This window comes from Rhineura floridana, chromosome 3 (genome assembly GCF_030035675.1).
Source record: "Rhineura floridana isolate rRhiFlo1 chromosome 3, rRhiFlo1.hap2, whole genome shotgun sequence".
In the NCBI taxonomy this organism is placed as follows: Eukaryota; Metazoa; Chordata; class Lepidosauria; order Squamata; family Rhineuridae; genus Rhineura; species Rhineura floridana.
The window spans coordinates 221,005,130-221,020,554 of NC_084482.1; the positions used below are offsets into that span (position 1 = coordinate 221,005,130).

At 42.6% G+C, this 15,425-nt stretch overlaps 1 protein-coding gene across 1 annotated transcript; it reads right to left on the reverse strand.

The window, feature by feature from the left end:
• Positions 1–245: 245 nt before the first annotated feature.
• LOC133381700 (zinc finger protein 239-like) lies at positions 246–14,750 on the reverse strand. Its single transcript, XM_061621106.1, has 5 exons — positions 14,697–14,750; positions 9,653–9,823; positions 8,429–8,573; positions 1,980–2,057; positions 246–1,350 (listed from the first exon to the last, which is right to left on the reverse strand). The coding sequence occupies exons 2-5, from the start codon at positions 9,725–9,727 to the stop codon at positions 707–709; spliced, it is 942 nt and encodes a 313-aa protein (XP_061477090.1). The 5' UTR covers positions 9,728–9,823; positions 14,697–14,750; the 3' UTR covers positions 246–706.
• Positions 14,751–15,425: the final 675 nt, after the last annotated feature.

The window sequence follows — 15,425 nt, forward strand, 5'->3', positions numbered from 1 at the left end:
TTCTGCTTCTTAACCAATTCCTTATCCACAAGAGGACCTCTCCTCTTATTCCATGACTGCTAAGCTTCCTCAGAAGCCTTTGGTGAGGTACCTTGTCAAACGCTTTTTGAAAGTCTAAGTACACTATGTCCACTGGATCACCTCTATCTATATGCTTGTTGACACTCTCAAAGAATTCTAATAGGTTACTGAGACAGGACTTTCCCTTGCAGAAGCCATGCTGGCTCTGCTTCAGCAAGGCTTGTTCTTCTATGTGCTTAGTTAATCTAGCTTTAATCATACTTTCTACCAGTTTTCCAGGGACAGAAGTTAAGCTAAGTGGCCGGTAATTTCCGGGATCCCCCCATGATCCCTTTTTGAAGATTGGCGTTACATTTGCCACTTTCCAGTCCTCAGGCATGGAGGAGGACCCGAGGGACAAATTACATATTTTAGTTAGCAGATCAGCAATTTCACCTTTGAGTTCTTTGAGAACTCTCGGGTGGATGCCATCCGGGCCCGGTGATTTGTCAGTTTTTATATTATCCATTAAGCTTAGAACTTCCTCTCTCGTTACCACTATTTGTCTTAGTTCCTCAGAATCCCTTCCAGCAAATGTTAGTTCAGGTTCAGGGATCTGCCCTATATCTTCCACTGTGAAGACAGATGCAAAGAATTCATTTAGCTTCTCTGCAATCTCCTTATCGTTCTTTAGTACACCTTTGACTCACTTATCATCCAAGGGTCCAATTGTCTCCCTAGATGGGAGGTTTCTTTCATGTAATGTAAGGTGATCATTCCGACTGAAGCTCTTTCCACACTCCTTGCATTTAAATGACTTGTTCCCTGTGTGGGTTCTGTGGTGTAATTTAAGGTTACCACTTCCACTGAAGCTCTTTCCACATTGCCTGCCTTTAAATGGTTGCTCCCCTATGTGCGTTCTGTGATGGAAAGTAAGGCTATTTTTTACACTGGAGCTCTTTCTACACTCTCTGCATTTAAATGGTTTCTCCCCTGTGTGGGTTCTTTCATATAATGTAAGGTTACTGCTCTGACTAAAGCTCTTTCCACACTCCCTGCATTTAAATGGCTTGTTCCCTGTGTAGGTTCTGTGATGTATTTTAAGGTTACCGCTTACACTGAAGCTCTTTCCACACTCCATGCATTTAAATGGTTTTTCTCCAGTGTGTGTTCTGGCATGAAAAGTATGAGAAGTAGAGGATTTCTTGCTCTCATTCTTTGCCTGCTTTATTTCAGATGTTTTTGGTCCCCCATGATTTCCAAACATCTCTTTCTGACTCTCAGTCTTGGCTATTACCAGTGGCACCATCTGCGGTTCTCTAGTATTCTCATTCTTCTGCCCGTCACCTGCTGAGGGGGAAGAGGGTTGAAAAAAAGCATTGGAATTTCAAGGCAAAAACAAAGCATTTCATCACAGATCAAGCCCAATTATCTGCTTCTTTATTTTTACATTTCCATTATTCCTCCTCTTGTGTCTTTGCATTCCCAGATGAAACCAAGATTTCCTGAGCACAGTTTTGAAATTTCTTTCAAAGATACAGATAAACTAATCAATTCTGAACTGAAATTATTCTCCCTGCTCCAAAACAAAGAAAGATCTTAGATTTCCTATAGTTGAATAGCACAAGGGTTTGTATATCCAAATGTCACTTGTGGACAGGAAACTGTACATAAAGCAAAAAGACCCAGACAGTAAGGGACAGGATACTTCTAAATATCAGTTGCTGGGAACTGCAGGAGGGAGCAACAGTTGCATTCAGGTCCTGTCTGCTTGCTTCCCATAGGCATGCTGCACTAGAGGGGCCATTGGCCTGATCCAACAGGCTCTTCTTATGTTCTTAAAGACATCTAAGACGTCCTCCAGAAGAACTCACACCCTGATGGGTTAATTAATCTGCCAGGAATGATATCACACAGGAACTGAACAATCCTACAATTCCCAAACCAAAAAGGCCCTCACAACGCAGCTGAACATCTACCTGTTGATGTCGCCTCTTCTTTGGGATCCAGGATAAAGGCATCTTCTCTTTCTTCCCAACACGAATGGAGGTCTGACTCTTTGAAGGAAATAGACAAAACTAGTTACTTTTGACCAGAAACAGGTCCATATTTATTGATTGATTTTTTTTTTACAATAATTTTTATTCAAATTTTCATAAAACATACAAAACAAAATCATAAAACATTCAAAGACAAAAAACAAAACAAAACAAAAATGATTAAACAAAAAAATAAAATGTTGACTTTCCATTTGTCGCAGATCAAATCAGTTATAGGTCTACAATATATAACAATCCTGTCTCTTAAATTATATTATAAAATCACTTTCCTCCAGTAGTTATCTTAATTAATCATCAAATCTCATAAACATTACTTTATTCTTTCCACAAAAAGTCAAAGAGAGGTTTCAATTCTTTAAGAAATATATCTATCAATTTTTCTCCAAATAAACATGTCGATTAATCCATCTCATTAATAATAATAATAATCTTATTGTCATAACCATAGTCCAAATAAACATATCGATTAATCCATCTCATCAAAATCTGTTAGGTCCAATAATTTCAATAGCCATTATTCCATTATCCCTATTAATTCCATCTTCCATCTTCAATAGTCCTGTTAAGTCCAGTAATTTCAGTGTCCAATCTTCCATTATCAGTGTTCCATAATAATCTTGCTGTCATAGCCATAGTCATATAATAAGAGTCTGATGGGAATTTCCTCTATCCCAAATATTTTCTTGCCATCAGTTCTGAATAAGTTGCTGAAATATTGTTGTAAAGTCATATCTCTGTTCTTCTTTTTTACAAAATGCACTGACTCATCTCTTGAGAGTTTTTCCATTGTCACATGGCTGCTGTTAATTCCATAGATTTTCTCTATATCAAGCTCCATCACGTCATTCCAGTCCAGAAGATTATCCAAGCCATTGATAACTTTATCTCTAATATCTTCATTAATTTCTTCAGAGATAACGTTAAATTCCAAACAGTAGATTTTATTTCTAATATCCATAAACTCCAGATCTTTTTCCAATTCCACATTTATTCCAATCTCCAGGGCTTGTATCTTCCCTTTATTTTTTCTTTTCTCATCTCTGATCTCATTCTCCTCTCTCACAGGATCCCCTATTTCTTTAAGCTCCTGCGTCATTTTGCTCAGTTCAATTTTCAGCTCCTTACTGCCCTGTCGCAGGGTTTGTTTCGTTATCTCAATCTCATCCATTATTTTCTGAAACATAATTACTTCCAGATTCTCAGCCACTTTCTTGATTGCCATTTTTTAAAACCACGAAAACAAAGCAAAACAAAAATAAAGAAGAACCACTTCTTATTTCAGCAACAATTGGGTTAATATTCCAGGCTTGATGACATCACAGTATAAACAGAGCAGCCTGCCTTATCTCTCTATGTTCAAGAATACAAAACAAATTTAGTTCCCAGCATCAAAACAGTTAGCGGCGTCGTGAATAAGCAGATTCGTCAAAATAAAATAGACCAAAAAGAGAATAGTCCCAGACAATATAATGTTCCTCGGAATAGAAATCCCTCTTCTGTGTATATCTTTAGAATGCACTTCCAGGACAGCTTTTTGCAATAGAAACAGAGATAAGCTGTTAATTTCGTGAATAACAGAGAAGAGTTATAGCTCACCCAGAAGCTCTTTAAAGCTGATTAAATTGACAAATCTCTTTTTGCTGCAACAATTTAAACCAAGTAAAAAAAATAATAGAAAGAAGGGTGCTTGCCTGTTAGTCTGTTTTCTCTTTGAAGGAAAGATAAACGTATCGCATTAAACAGATAGAGCTTGTTCGGAAGTCCGTCCGGCATTGCTGGCTGGACCTTTTCTCATAAATTAATGAAATCCAGTCCTCCCAACAAAAACAGGCTTTTGAGGTTGATCTCTACGTTTCTCCCTGCCCGGGAGAAATTTCATCAGTCAAAATAAAAATGTTCTGACTGATTTATATCTGAATAAGCTTCTTTTGAGGCGGGAGCCCGTCTCAAAAGCAGGCACAAGCGAAGTCACCCTTCCCGGAAGTCCATATTTATTGATTGATTGACTGATTGTATTTATATACTGCCCCATAGCCGAAGCTCTCTGGGCGGTTTATAGTACCTAAAAACATTAAAAACAAATATACAAATTTAAAACACATCTTTTAAAAGCAATTTAAAACACAATTTAAATACTTAAAACAATTTAAAACACATATAACACTTGATGTCACTAAGCTCAGATTTGTCTGGATTTCCTCCTACTGCCATACAACTGTGATATACATTTCTAAAATAATAGGCAATGAGCAGTGGGGTGAGGAGGAAGGGAAGGGCAGCAAATCTGCAGAAGAGGACAAATTGGGAACAGCCCACTTCTCCTTGATTCTTAATAATTTGACTGCAGTCAAAAGAGGAGCTCAGACAGAAATATAAGAACAAAAGAAACTGTGATATACTGAATCAGACCACTGGTCCCTCTAGCTCAATACTGTCTATACTGGCTGGCAGCTGCTCTGCAGGTTTTCAGATAAAGACCCTTCCAAGTTCCACCTGAAGATTCAAGGGATTAAACTTAGCTGAGCTAAGACAGGGATGGCCAAAGACCAACACTATACGACTTTGCAAAGATGTTCTGAACTGTAACAAGAATGCGGAGTGTGTATTTCGCTGGCAAGCGCAGGTACGGCATCCTCATTTTGTTCCCGTTATAACCTTCTACAAGATATTTTCCAGATTCATACCAACTGATCTCTTCCATTCGTCTAAACCCTGTACAATTAGATCTTGTTCTTCCAGCCAAGAGACAAAGCCCAGATTTGACATTTCTTTCAAAGATACAGATAATTCTGAACTGAAATTATTCTCCTCTCTCCATAACAAAGAAAGATCTTAGATCTCCTGGAGATGAATAGCACAGGGACGTGTAGATCCAAATGTCTCTTGTGGACAAGAAACTGTTCAAAAACCTCAGTTCAGTGACACTGTGGAAACCAATCCAGCTTCATCAAGCCCTGTACAATTAGATCTTGTTCTTCCAGCCATACCCCTTTAGGATGCACACCTTCACATAATGAGGGGGTTTGAGAGTGTTGAAGAAGCTGAGAGCAATGCCATTAGGAGTATAGACCAAGAGGCTAGACTCCTAGCAGGGGCACCCATGGCGGAATGGTCAAAGCTGGGACACCAGACTAAGATGCATCCAAACTCAGAGGAAGGCAATGGTAAACCACCTCTGAATATCTCTTACCATGAAAACCCTATGAACAGAGTATCCAAAATGCAATATGAGATACTGCTGGAAGATGAGACCCCCAGGTCAGAAGGCACTCACCGAGCTACTGGGGAAGAACAAAGGACAAGTATGAGCAGCGCTGTGACTAATGACGCAGCTGGCTCAAAGCCGAAAGGAAGCCCAGAGGCTGATGCGCACAGATGTGAAAGTAGAGTCTGGAGTTGTACGACGCACACGATAGCAACATGGAATGTGAGAAGCATGAACCAGGGAAAGTTAGAAATTGTCAAGCAAGAAATGGAGCACATCAACATGACAATACTTGGTGTGAGCGAACTAAAATGGACAGGAATGGGACATTTCCAATCAGGCAACTACAAAAGATTTTATGCAGGAAATGAAAAATTAAGAAGAAATGGGGTTGCTTTAATAGTGAGAAGTGATGTAGCAAGAGCAATTAGGAGCTACAACGCAAGGTCTGAGCGAGTGATATCAATGAGATTAAATGGGAAACCTATCAACATAACCACCATACAAGTCTACGCTCCAACGTCAAACGTAGAAGAAGAAGAATTGGAGAGATATTACGCAGAAGTACAGGAGGAAATTGATCACACACCAAAACAAGATAAGATGATAATCATGGGGGACTGGAATGCAAAAGCAGGGAACAGAGAAGAACTAGGAATTGTGGGGAAATGGGGCTTAGGAGACAGAAATGAAGCAGGAGACAGACTTATTGAATTCTGTGAAGCCAATAATTTGTTTCTTGCAAACACATTTTTTGAGCAACCGAAAAGACGACTGTACACGTGGACATCACCAGATGGTCAATATGGGAATCAAATTGATTATATAACGGGCAACAGAAGATGAAGAAGTTCCATACTTTCTGCGAAAACAACACCAGGAGCAGACTGTGGTACAGATCATGAACTGGTCATATCGAAAATCAGAGTAAAGCTAAAGAAGAACAACAAAGTAATCACAATGTCAAAATACAATTTAAATAAAATCCCAGAAAAATATAAAGATCAAATAAGGAACAGGTTTGAGGCTTTAAACTTAGTTGACAGAGAACCAGAAGAACTATAGAGTGAACTCAGACACATTATCAGGGAAGAATGCAAAAAGACAATACCTCTAGTTCAAAAGAGAGAAAAACTTCAATGGATGACTGAAGAAACTCTTAAAATGGTTAAAGAGAGAAGGAAAGCAAAAGCAGACAGAAACACAGTCAGAACCCTAAATGCAACAATACAGCGACTAGTAGGTAGGGACAAAGAGAACTGTTACAATAGTTATTGTATAGAAATAGAAGAGGACAACAAAAAGGGAAAAGAACAGCCCTGTTCCAAAAGATTAGAGAAATGAAAGGGAAATTTAAACCAAGAGTAGAGATGTTGAATAATCAACAGGGGAACACACTGACTGACCAAGATGAAATAAAAGGAAGATGGAAGCAATACCCTGAAGAACTCTATAAAAGAGATGCAAAGATGACAGATTCATTCACGGAGGAGCCATATGATGAAGAACCAGAAATTTTAGAATGCGAGGTGAAAGCTGCTCTTAAAATACTTGGAGGAAACAAATGGTCAGGAACAGATGGCTACAAGCTACTGAGACTGAATCTGTCCAAATTTTGACAAACATCTGTCAAGAAATATGGAAAACTAAACAATGGCCCACAGGCTGGAAGTGTTCCATATACATCCCGATTCCAAAGAAAGGGGATCCCAGGAAATGCAGTAATTATCGAACTATTCCCTTAATATCCCATGCAAGTAAAGTAATGCTCAAGATTCTACAACAAAGGCTCTTACCATATATGGAACGAGAAATGCCAGACATCCAAGCTAGATTTAGAAAGGGAAGAGGCACCAGAGATCATATTGTAGTTTGTGAAGGGTGCTGAGAGGAGACTCCTATTCCACTGAGAGAGCTCCAGTGGCCAGACTGGTTTAACAGTTAGCCACTCTGATTGACGCTCTGTGAGGGGAACAGGGCGTCTCCTAGCAACTCTCAGCACCCTTCACTAACTACATTTCCCAGGATTCTCTGAGGGAAGCCATGACTGTCTCAAGTGAAATCAAGTCTGGTGTGGGTGTGGCCCCCTGATTACCCAAGCCCAGCAGCTGTGAGTCTGGCTTTTAGAACAATGACAGTTGGTTCTTACTGAACATGTCCCACATTATCATTGGGTCCCAGCCAAAATTTATTAAATTAATTAAAAATCAACCAGGCATTTCAATATGGGAATTCCTGCCTTCTCTGGACCCTTTCCTGCTGCAGCAGAGGTCCCCTTTCAAGGGCGCTGCTGCAATTCCTGCTTTCCTGGGATCTCTGCTAGCTGAGGGAACGGCCCTTGTTCCAGCTGCCAAGGAGCCTTTCTCGGGGTCCCTCTTGCCTGCTGCCTTTGCTGTGTCCCTGCCTGAGTCAAAGAGTCTCTGTGCTCCAGTTCTGTTTCCAGACTTCCCACCAGGGCTGGCAAAGCTAAATCTTGCTCTCTGTCCTGTCTTCTGGAGGTCATTCCCTACAAACTGTAGCCTCCACCTCCGCTTCCTCTTCTCTAAACTGCCGCTTCTTCCTGCTTCAAAGACAAAAGCTGACCTTTGGGCAGAGGAAGGAAGAGGGAGGAGGCAGCGGGTGCTCCCGGGAGCATCTCTTCCCACTGGGAGGTTAGTGTTCAAGGCACAGAGTGTCAATGATCTGCTGAGGATGCAGGAGAAGATGCTCTGCTGGAGTTTGGGAGCTCCTGCCCTCTCCTTCTCCTGCTGCAAGGTAAGATTTTTCATCATGGGGCAGCGGAAGGCGGCAGGGAGGGGCACTTTTCGCACTGAATGATCAAAAAGCCCCAAGAACAGAGGAAGCTGCATTCTACCAGATCAGAGAATTGGTCCATCTAGTCCCGCCTGCTTACAGCAACTAGCTCTGGATGTCAGGCAGAGAAAGACCATTCCCAGCACCTCCTACCGGATCCTTTCACCCCTCTTGGAGCTGCCAGGGACTAAACCTTGGACCTTCTACATGCAAAGCAGGTTTTCCCCTTCTGAGCTGCAGTCCCTCCCCAAATATCCAGGGCCCAGGCACCCATTTCCACGACAGCATCCCTGCAGTGGAAGGTTAAATAGCACAGGTGCTAAATCCATACCTTCAACATTCATCAGTCAAGGGGGAAAAGTGCCCTTACCGAGAGAGGCCACCGTCTCATAATTCTCCTCCATGACTTCCCTGTGCAGAGCTCTTTGGCCAGGATCCAGCAGGGCCCATTCCTCCTCCGTGAAATACACGGCCACCGCCTCAAAGGTCACCAGACCCTGGAAGGGCAACAGATCCTGGAAAAAGAAGAGGCAGTTTCTCCAAACGTGTACCATTTGCTCAGCCAAAAACTTGAATAGCTTTCAAAGAAGATTGGACAAATCCATGGAGGATCAGGACATCAGTGGCTATGAGCCACAATGGCAATGCATTGCCTCCACTGCCAGAGGCAGTATGCTGGGAGTGGCAACAGAGCAGGACACTTGGCAGCTACACTTTGGTTCATATCGTACTAATAGCCTGACCAGTGGGGCACGCTGGGATTAATTAATTAATTAATTAATTTTATTGCATTTATATACAACCCCATAGCCGAAGCTCTCTGGGTGGTTTACTACAAAAGCAATATAGAAATCTAAAAATACATTTTAAAAAGCAATTTAAAAGCACATGCTAAAATGCCTGGGAGAAGAGGAAAGTCTTGACCTGGCGCCGAAAACATAACAGTGTTGGCGCCAGGCTCACCTCATCACAGAAATTATTCCATAATTTGGGGGCCACCACTCAGAAGGCTCTCTCCCTTATTGCCAGACTCCGAGTTTCCTTCGGAGTGGGCACCCGGAAGAGGGCCTTAGATGTTAAGCGTAGTGTACAGGTGGGTTCATGTCAGGAGAGGCGTTCCATCAGGTATTTTGGTACCAAGCCATGTAACTATCTTGAAGCTGTCCCACTCTCTTTTTCTTTGCATTTCTTTAGTACAGTTACTTTTTATTTAGCTTTTGTGGGGGTGAGTATTTCTGGATTTTACACTGCTCAGACACAATTGCAGGGCAGAGCTTGATTGACTCTCAAAAAAGATCCCACCTCTCCAAGAGTGTATTTTAGGTGTTTTGCCAGAGTTCTGCCAGACACGTGTCACCGAATCACAAGTGGGGCGAGTGCTCATGTGTTCAGGTCCTGCTTGCAGGCTTCCCACAGGCATCTGGTCGGCCACTGCAAGAACCGGCTGCTGGAACAGACGGGCTATTGGCCTGATCCGGCAGGCTCTCCTTATGCAGCCTCAGAGGTAGTATTCTCCCAGAGCCCTCCCCGCTATGCTCAGGGAGACGCACCCCAGCTGTCCACTCGGTCTCTCCCCCAATGATCCTCCCCTTACCTGATTGGGCTGCCCGGCTGCTCTTTCCACTCTATCCCACAGAAGAGACAATCCGGACGGTGCCTCTGAGGCCATGGCGCTGCCTGAGAGGGAGGAGTAAACTAGGCCAGCTCTGGGACTCCCACAGCTTTCACCACGATGCACATTTCGTAGGGAGCAGCTCTCAAGGGCCTGCAGGGGAGAGACGGAGGATGGGAGGGATTTCATCCTTCATGCAAATTTGGGTTCCAGAGGTTTGAATGTTATAAGCAGCCTCAATCCAAATCAATAAATGGCACGTCCCTTTCCTCTGTTGTTTTCCCCCACAATGCTTGATCTGCAAAAGGCCTTAAAGGCCCCAAATCTCTCTCAGAACATTCTCCAGTTTCTTCCAGACTTTTCTCCACGCTTGGGCACCTGTTGTGTCCTTTGCCACCCCCAGGAATTTCACCCATCTCGGACCCCTCACCTCTCATCTCTGCTTCTGCTTCCGCAAAGTCTTTAATTCCTGAGCCCCACAGAGTTTCTTCGTCACATTGTGAACCATTTCAGGCTTTATTATTGGGCCCTTTTCATCATGGATATAATTAAAAATTTATTCTGCACAGATATTAATTCCATGTCATCTCCCTGACAGTTGGCAAAAAAATAGGTTTTGCACACATTGTCAAGAAATACTGGGGGTGAATTTGGTCAAATGACTCCATCTTGGAGCTTCCTGGGGATGCAAAACACCTCCAGTCTTTCCATCAGAAATATGGGGAGAGGGACTTCCGGGAAGGGTGACTTAGCCTGTGCCTGCTTTTGAGACGGGCTCCTGCCTCAAAAGAAGCTTATTCAGATATATCAGTCAGTTTTTTCTTTTTTTTTTGACTGATTAAACTTCTCCCGGGTAGGGAGAAACGAAGAGATTAACCTCAAAGCCTATTTTTGTTGGGACGACCAGATCTCATTAATTTATGGGACGAGGTCCAGCCGACGAAGGTGGGACGGATTTTCAACAACAAGCTCTATCTGATAAAGCGAACGTTCATCTTATCTTCTAAGAGAGAACGCACTAACAGGCAAGCACCCTTCTTTCTATATTTTTCTTTTACTTGACTTAAATTGTTGCTGTTTAAAAGAGATTTGCCAGATTGATCGGTTTTTGACATCTCACTGGGGAGCCATAACTTCTCTCTGCTACTCACTAATTAATAGCTTATCTCTGTTTTTGTTGCAAAAAGCTGTCCTGGATTTGCATTCTAAAGATATACACAGAAGAGGGATTTCTATTCCAGATTTTTATTTTGAAGAATATTATATTGTCTGAGACTACTCTCTTTTTGGTCTATTTTATTTTGACGAATCTGTTTCCTGACGCCATTAATTGTTTCGATCCTGGGAACTGCATTTTGTTTACTTAAGCATGGAGAGATAAGGCTGTCTGCTCTGTTTATACTGTGATGTCACCAAGTTTGGAGTATTAACCCAATTGTTGCTGAAATAAGAAGTGGTTTTCCTATATTTTTTTTTTAAAATGGCAATTAAGAAAGTGGCTGAGAATCTGGAAATAACTATGTTTCAGAAAATAATGGATGAGATTGAGATAACGAAACAAAACCTGCGACAGGGTTGTAAGGAGCTGAAAATTGAATTGAGTAAAATGATGCAGGAGATTAAAGATATAGGGGTCCCTGTGAGAGAGGTGACCCTGGAAGGGGTCCCTGTGAGAGAGGAGACCCCGGAGATTGGAACAAACGTGGAACAGGAAAAAGATTTGGAGTCTATGGACTTTAGAAATAAAATCTATTGTTTGGAGACACAGGAGATTAAAGATATAGGGGTCCTTGTGAGAGAGGAGACCCTGGAGACTGGAACATGGGTCCCTGTGAGAGAGGAGACCCTGGAGACTGGAACAGGGGTCCCTGTGAGAGAGGAGACCCCGGAGATTGGAACAAACGTGGAACAGGAAAAAGATTTGGAGTCTATGGACTTTAGAAATAAAATCTATTGTTTGGAACTCAATGTTATCTCTGAAGAAATTAATGAAGATTCTAGAGATAAAGTTATCAATGGCATGGATAATCTTCTGGACTGGAATGATGTGATGGAGCCCAATATAGAGAAAATCTATGGAATTAACTGCAGCCATGTGACAATGGAAAAACTTTCAAGAGATGACCCAGTGTATTTTGAAAAAAAGAACAGAGATATGATTTTACAGCAGTATTTCAGCAACCTATTCAGAATGGATGGCAAGAAAATATTTGGGATAGAGGTAATTCCCATCAGACTCTTACTATATGACTATGGCTTTGACAGCAAGATTATTATGGAATACTGATAATGGAAGATTGGATACTGAAATTACTGGACTTAACAAGACTACTGAAGATGGAAGATGGAAAATGGAACTAATAGGGATAATAGAACAATGGCTACTGAAATTACTGAACCTAACAGATTCTGATGTGATGGATTAATTGAAATGTTTATTTTGACTATGGTTATGACAATAAGATTATCATAATTAGTAATGAGATGGATTAATCGATATACTTATCTGGAAAAAAAAATTGATAGATATATTTCTTAAAGAATTGAAACCTCTCTTTGACTTTTTGTGGAAAGAATAAAGTAATGTTTATGAGATTTGATGATTAAGTAAGATAACTACTGGAGGAAAGTGATTTTATAATATGACTTAAGAGACAGGATTGTTATATATTATAGACTTATAACTGATTTGATCTTTGACAAATGGGAAGTCAATATTTTACTCTTTATTTTTTTATTTTTTTTTTTTTGTTTAACTATTTTTGATTTTGTTTTTTGTCTTTGAATGTTTTATGATTTCGTCTTGTATGTTTTATGAAAATCTGAATAAAAATTATTGAAAAAAAAAAAAGAAATATGGGGAGAGGAAAAGTGAGATGCATTCAGTCTGGTTCAGCTCACTGGGTAATGAAAAGAGTATGAAGAACTACTTGCAATACATCCATTTCAAGATCAGCAGGACACGTTATTTGGTACCATCCACTTGTATAATCTGAGTTAACCTTTAGACATTTCTGGACTACAACTCCCATCATCCCTGGCATTCTGCCATGTTGTCCAGGGGTGATGGGAGTTGGTCCAACCATACCTGGAGGGCACCAAGTTACAGAACACTACTCCAAGTTGGAGAGGTGATGCACAAGGTGGAAAGCTTAACAGCAAACTCACCACACAGGGTTGAGCAACTGGGGTAATAAGTTGATTTGCTTATTATAGGTTTATCCAAACATTTCAATATATTTTTATATTTCTGTGCAGGCTTTCCTCTAATGAGCTCACCGTGGGAAACATAATTTGTCCCCCTCCTTTTGTCTTCACAACAACACTGTCACTGGGACCAGGATACCACCTGAATTTCACTCCTGAGCAGGGATTTGAACCTGGGTCTCTGTGGACATAGTTCAGCATTAAACTATGATTCCAATACAATAGACACACACACTTCCACAGATGTGGAAGGTCCCACACAGAGTGGATGTCTGAAATCTAGAGTGGCACATAAAAGTTTATCCTCACAACAATCCAGTGAGGTGGGCTGGGCTGAAAAAAAGTAGACCCAGAGACCTGCATAGATCTGGGGGGGGAGATCTTAGACCCCTTACTTTTATAGGAGCAGGCTCTCAGCAGAGTCCCCATGTCTCCAGCAACTTGTGAGCCAATCAGCAAGAAAGGAGAGTGTATTAGCCACTGAGAAGAGTCTTCTAACATGCTTCCTTGTTCTTTCCTGATAATTAGAGTGAATCAGAGTGAAAGGAGGTGAAGTCAGCCACTGAGACTCTTCTCAGGAGGCAACACTTTGCCCTTCCATGCTTTTTGGCTCCTAGCTGTGGGAGAAGGCATTAACATGCATCTCATTCTCAACCCCGCAGGAACAGGATGGGAGGGGGCATGGCTATCATGAATGGACCCTGCACTTCTGAATTTGCCACTACACTACTGTAGAGATGTGAAGGCCCATAACAAAAGTGGAAAATTTGGGAGGGAAAACAGTTTTTTTTCTCCCCCCTCGTGCTCTGACCCCGCTCCTTAGAGAGCTCTGTATTGCTGTCCTGGGCTCCTACTGGGAGGAAGGGCAGGATATAAATCTAATAATTAATTAATTGCGCTGAAGAAATGTCTGACTTGTTCCTGGCTACAAGAGACTCTACTATACAAATGTCAGTGACACATCCATAGCTCTACCCACTCTGGCATTTGACAGTAAATTGGCTGCTTGTGCGTAAATGTGGCCCTCGGGTTGAAGAATATTCCCTAACCACTACATTAGCCACAGGCTCTCATCCAAGACCGCCTTACAGAGCTCTTGCGACCACTGCCCAGCTATTGTGCTTTGGACAGAGGGGACGCTGCCAGCACCCCCACAGAGGAGCCAATCCTGCAAGAGAAGCTGAGATCCACCCCAAGGGGGCTTCGATGTTCCCCTCCAACACACTCCCAAGGGGATGTCTGGAGAAGCCTCTTCCCCTGGAGCCCAGCTGAGGAGGGGACATTTATTCATCCATTTCCTCCATCCTCTGCCTTGAAAGCTTCGAGAAACCCATTCAGAGCCTGGTCAGTTTCAGATTCCTCTCTCCATCCCTCCATCTTCCTTGCCTGGCAGGAAGGAAACTGACTAGTCCCTCTTCCAGTATAGGAAATCCAAAAGGGGCTCTTCCTCCAGCTCTGGGGCACTTTCTAGGGATTCCCAGAGGGAAGAGGGGCCACTTCCATCAACCCCCTCCCCCTCCCAAAAAACAAACCTTCCTTCCCTCATCAGTCCCGTCAGGCCCAGGAATTGCAAAGGCAGCTCCCCTCCCCCAGCTGTGGCCCTCAAAACCAACACAGGACATCAACCCCCAACAGCTGCATCCCTTTCCCTGGGCGATGGCTTCCAAGAGGGCCTCGAAAGGCCAACCCCGCGGCACTTCGGTCCCCCTCTGCAAATGGATTGCATGCAGCAGGGGTCCCTCTGAAGAAAGGGGGGAGTGGGGCTCTTCCCTCCTTTTCCCTCACCCCCCAACAAAAATACCAAATCCCCCCCTTGCACCTCTTTGCCCTCTGCACGCTCCGGCTTCCTCCTCTCTGGGCCTAATACTTTCTTTACCCGGAATACCAATGAAGACAGCCCTCCTACTTCCCCTTCAATATGCTCTCCCCCCTCCATGTGATTAAGACTTCCTGCCTCTCTAGGAACCAGAACTCCTTGCCTATCCCATCGGAGGACTAAGTGGCAAGAGCTGCTTCTGCCCCCCCACTGCCAACAGTTTCCTCCCTCCCTTCTGTCCCATTATTGCACCTCATCCTCCTCTCTTGCCTCCCGCAGAAGCAGCGGCAAGATAGGCGTGTCTGCTGTGTGATATATACAATATACACATTTGTGTGTAAAAAGTAAAGTGTTCAGGAGGGACGGTGTAAAAGCTGGAACGGAACACGCCGGAATGGGCTCTTTAGAAAAGAAATTGATGCCAAAAACTCTAGGATGTGTTAGAGACACATGAGAACAACATTTAGGAACAAAAACCATTCCGATAGCATTTTTATCAACCCTTTAACAACCAAAATGCCCTCCGGAACGAATGAACAGCCCCGAACGGCGACTTCCCAGCGAGCCAGACCCACCAAATTCACCAGTCCCACATGACTACATGGGATGCATGCAATAAGACACAAAACGTCCATACAATCCACGTTCCGATACCCGTTCCGGGCTATAATAAATTTTTACGTAAAAAAGCCCGGAAAGGCGACTTCCCAATCAGCCAGACCTACCAAAATT

Excerpts from the sequence above, each read along its gene's own strand:
- LOC133381700 (XM_061621106.1), bottom strand. The coding sequence starts at position 9,727 with ATGGCCTCAGAGGCACCGTCCGGATTGTCTCTTCTGTGGGATAGAGTG. Across the intron at positions 8,574-9,652 it reads CAGCCGGGCAGCCCAATCAG|GATCTGTTGCCCTTCCAGGG; the intron begins GTAAGGGGAGGA and ends TTCTTTTTCCAG. Across the intron at positions 2,058-8,428 it reads TGAGACGGTGGCCTCTCTCG|AGTCAGACCTCCATTCGTGT; the intron begins GTAAGGGCACTT and ends TTTCCTTCAAAG.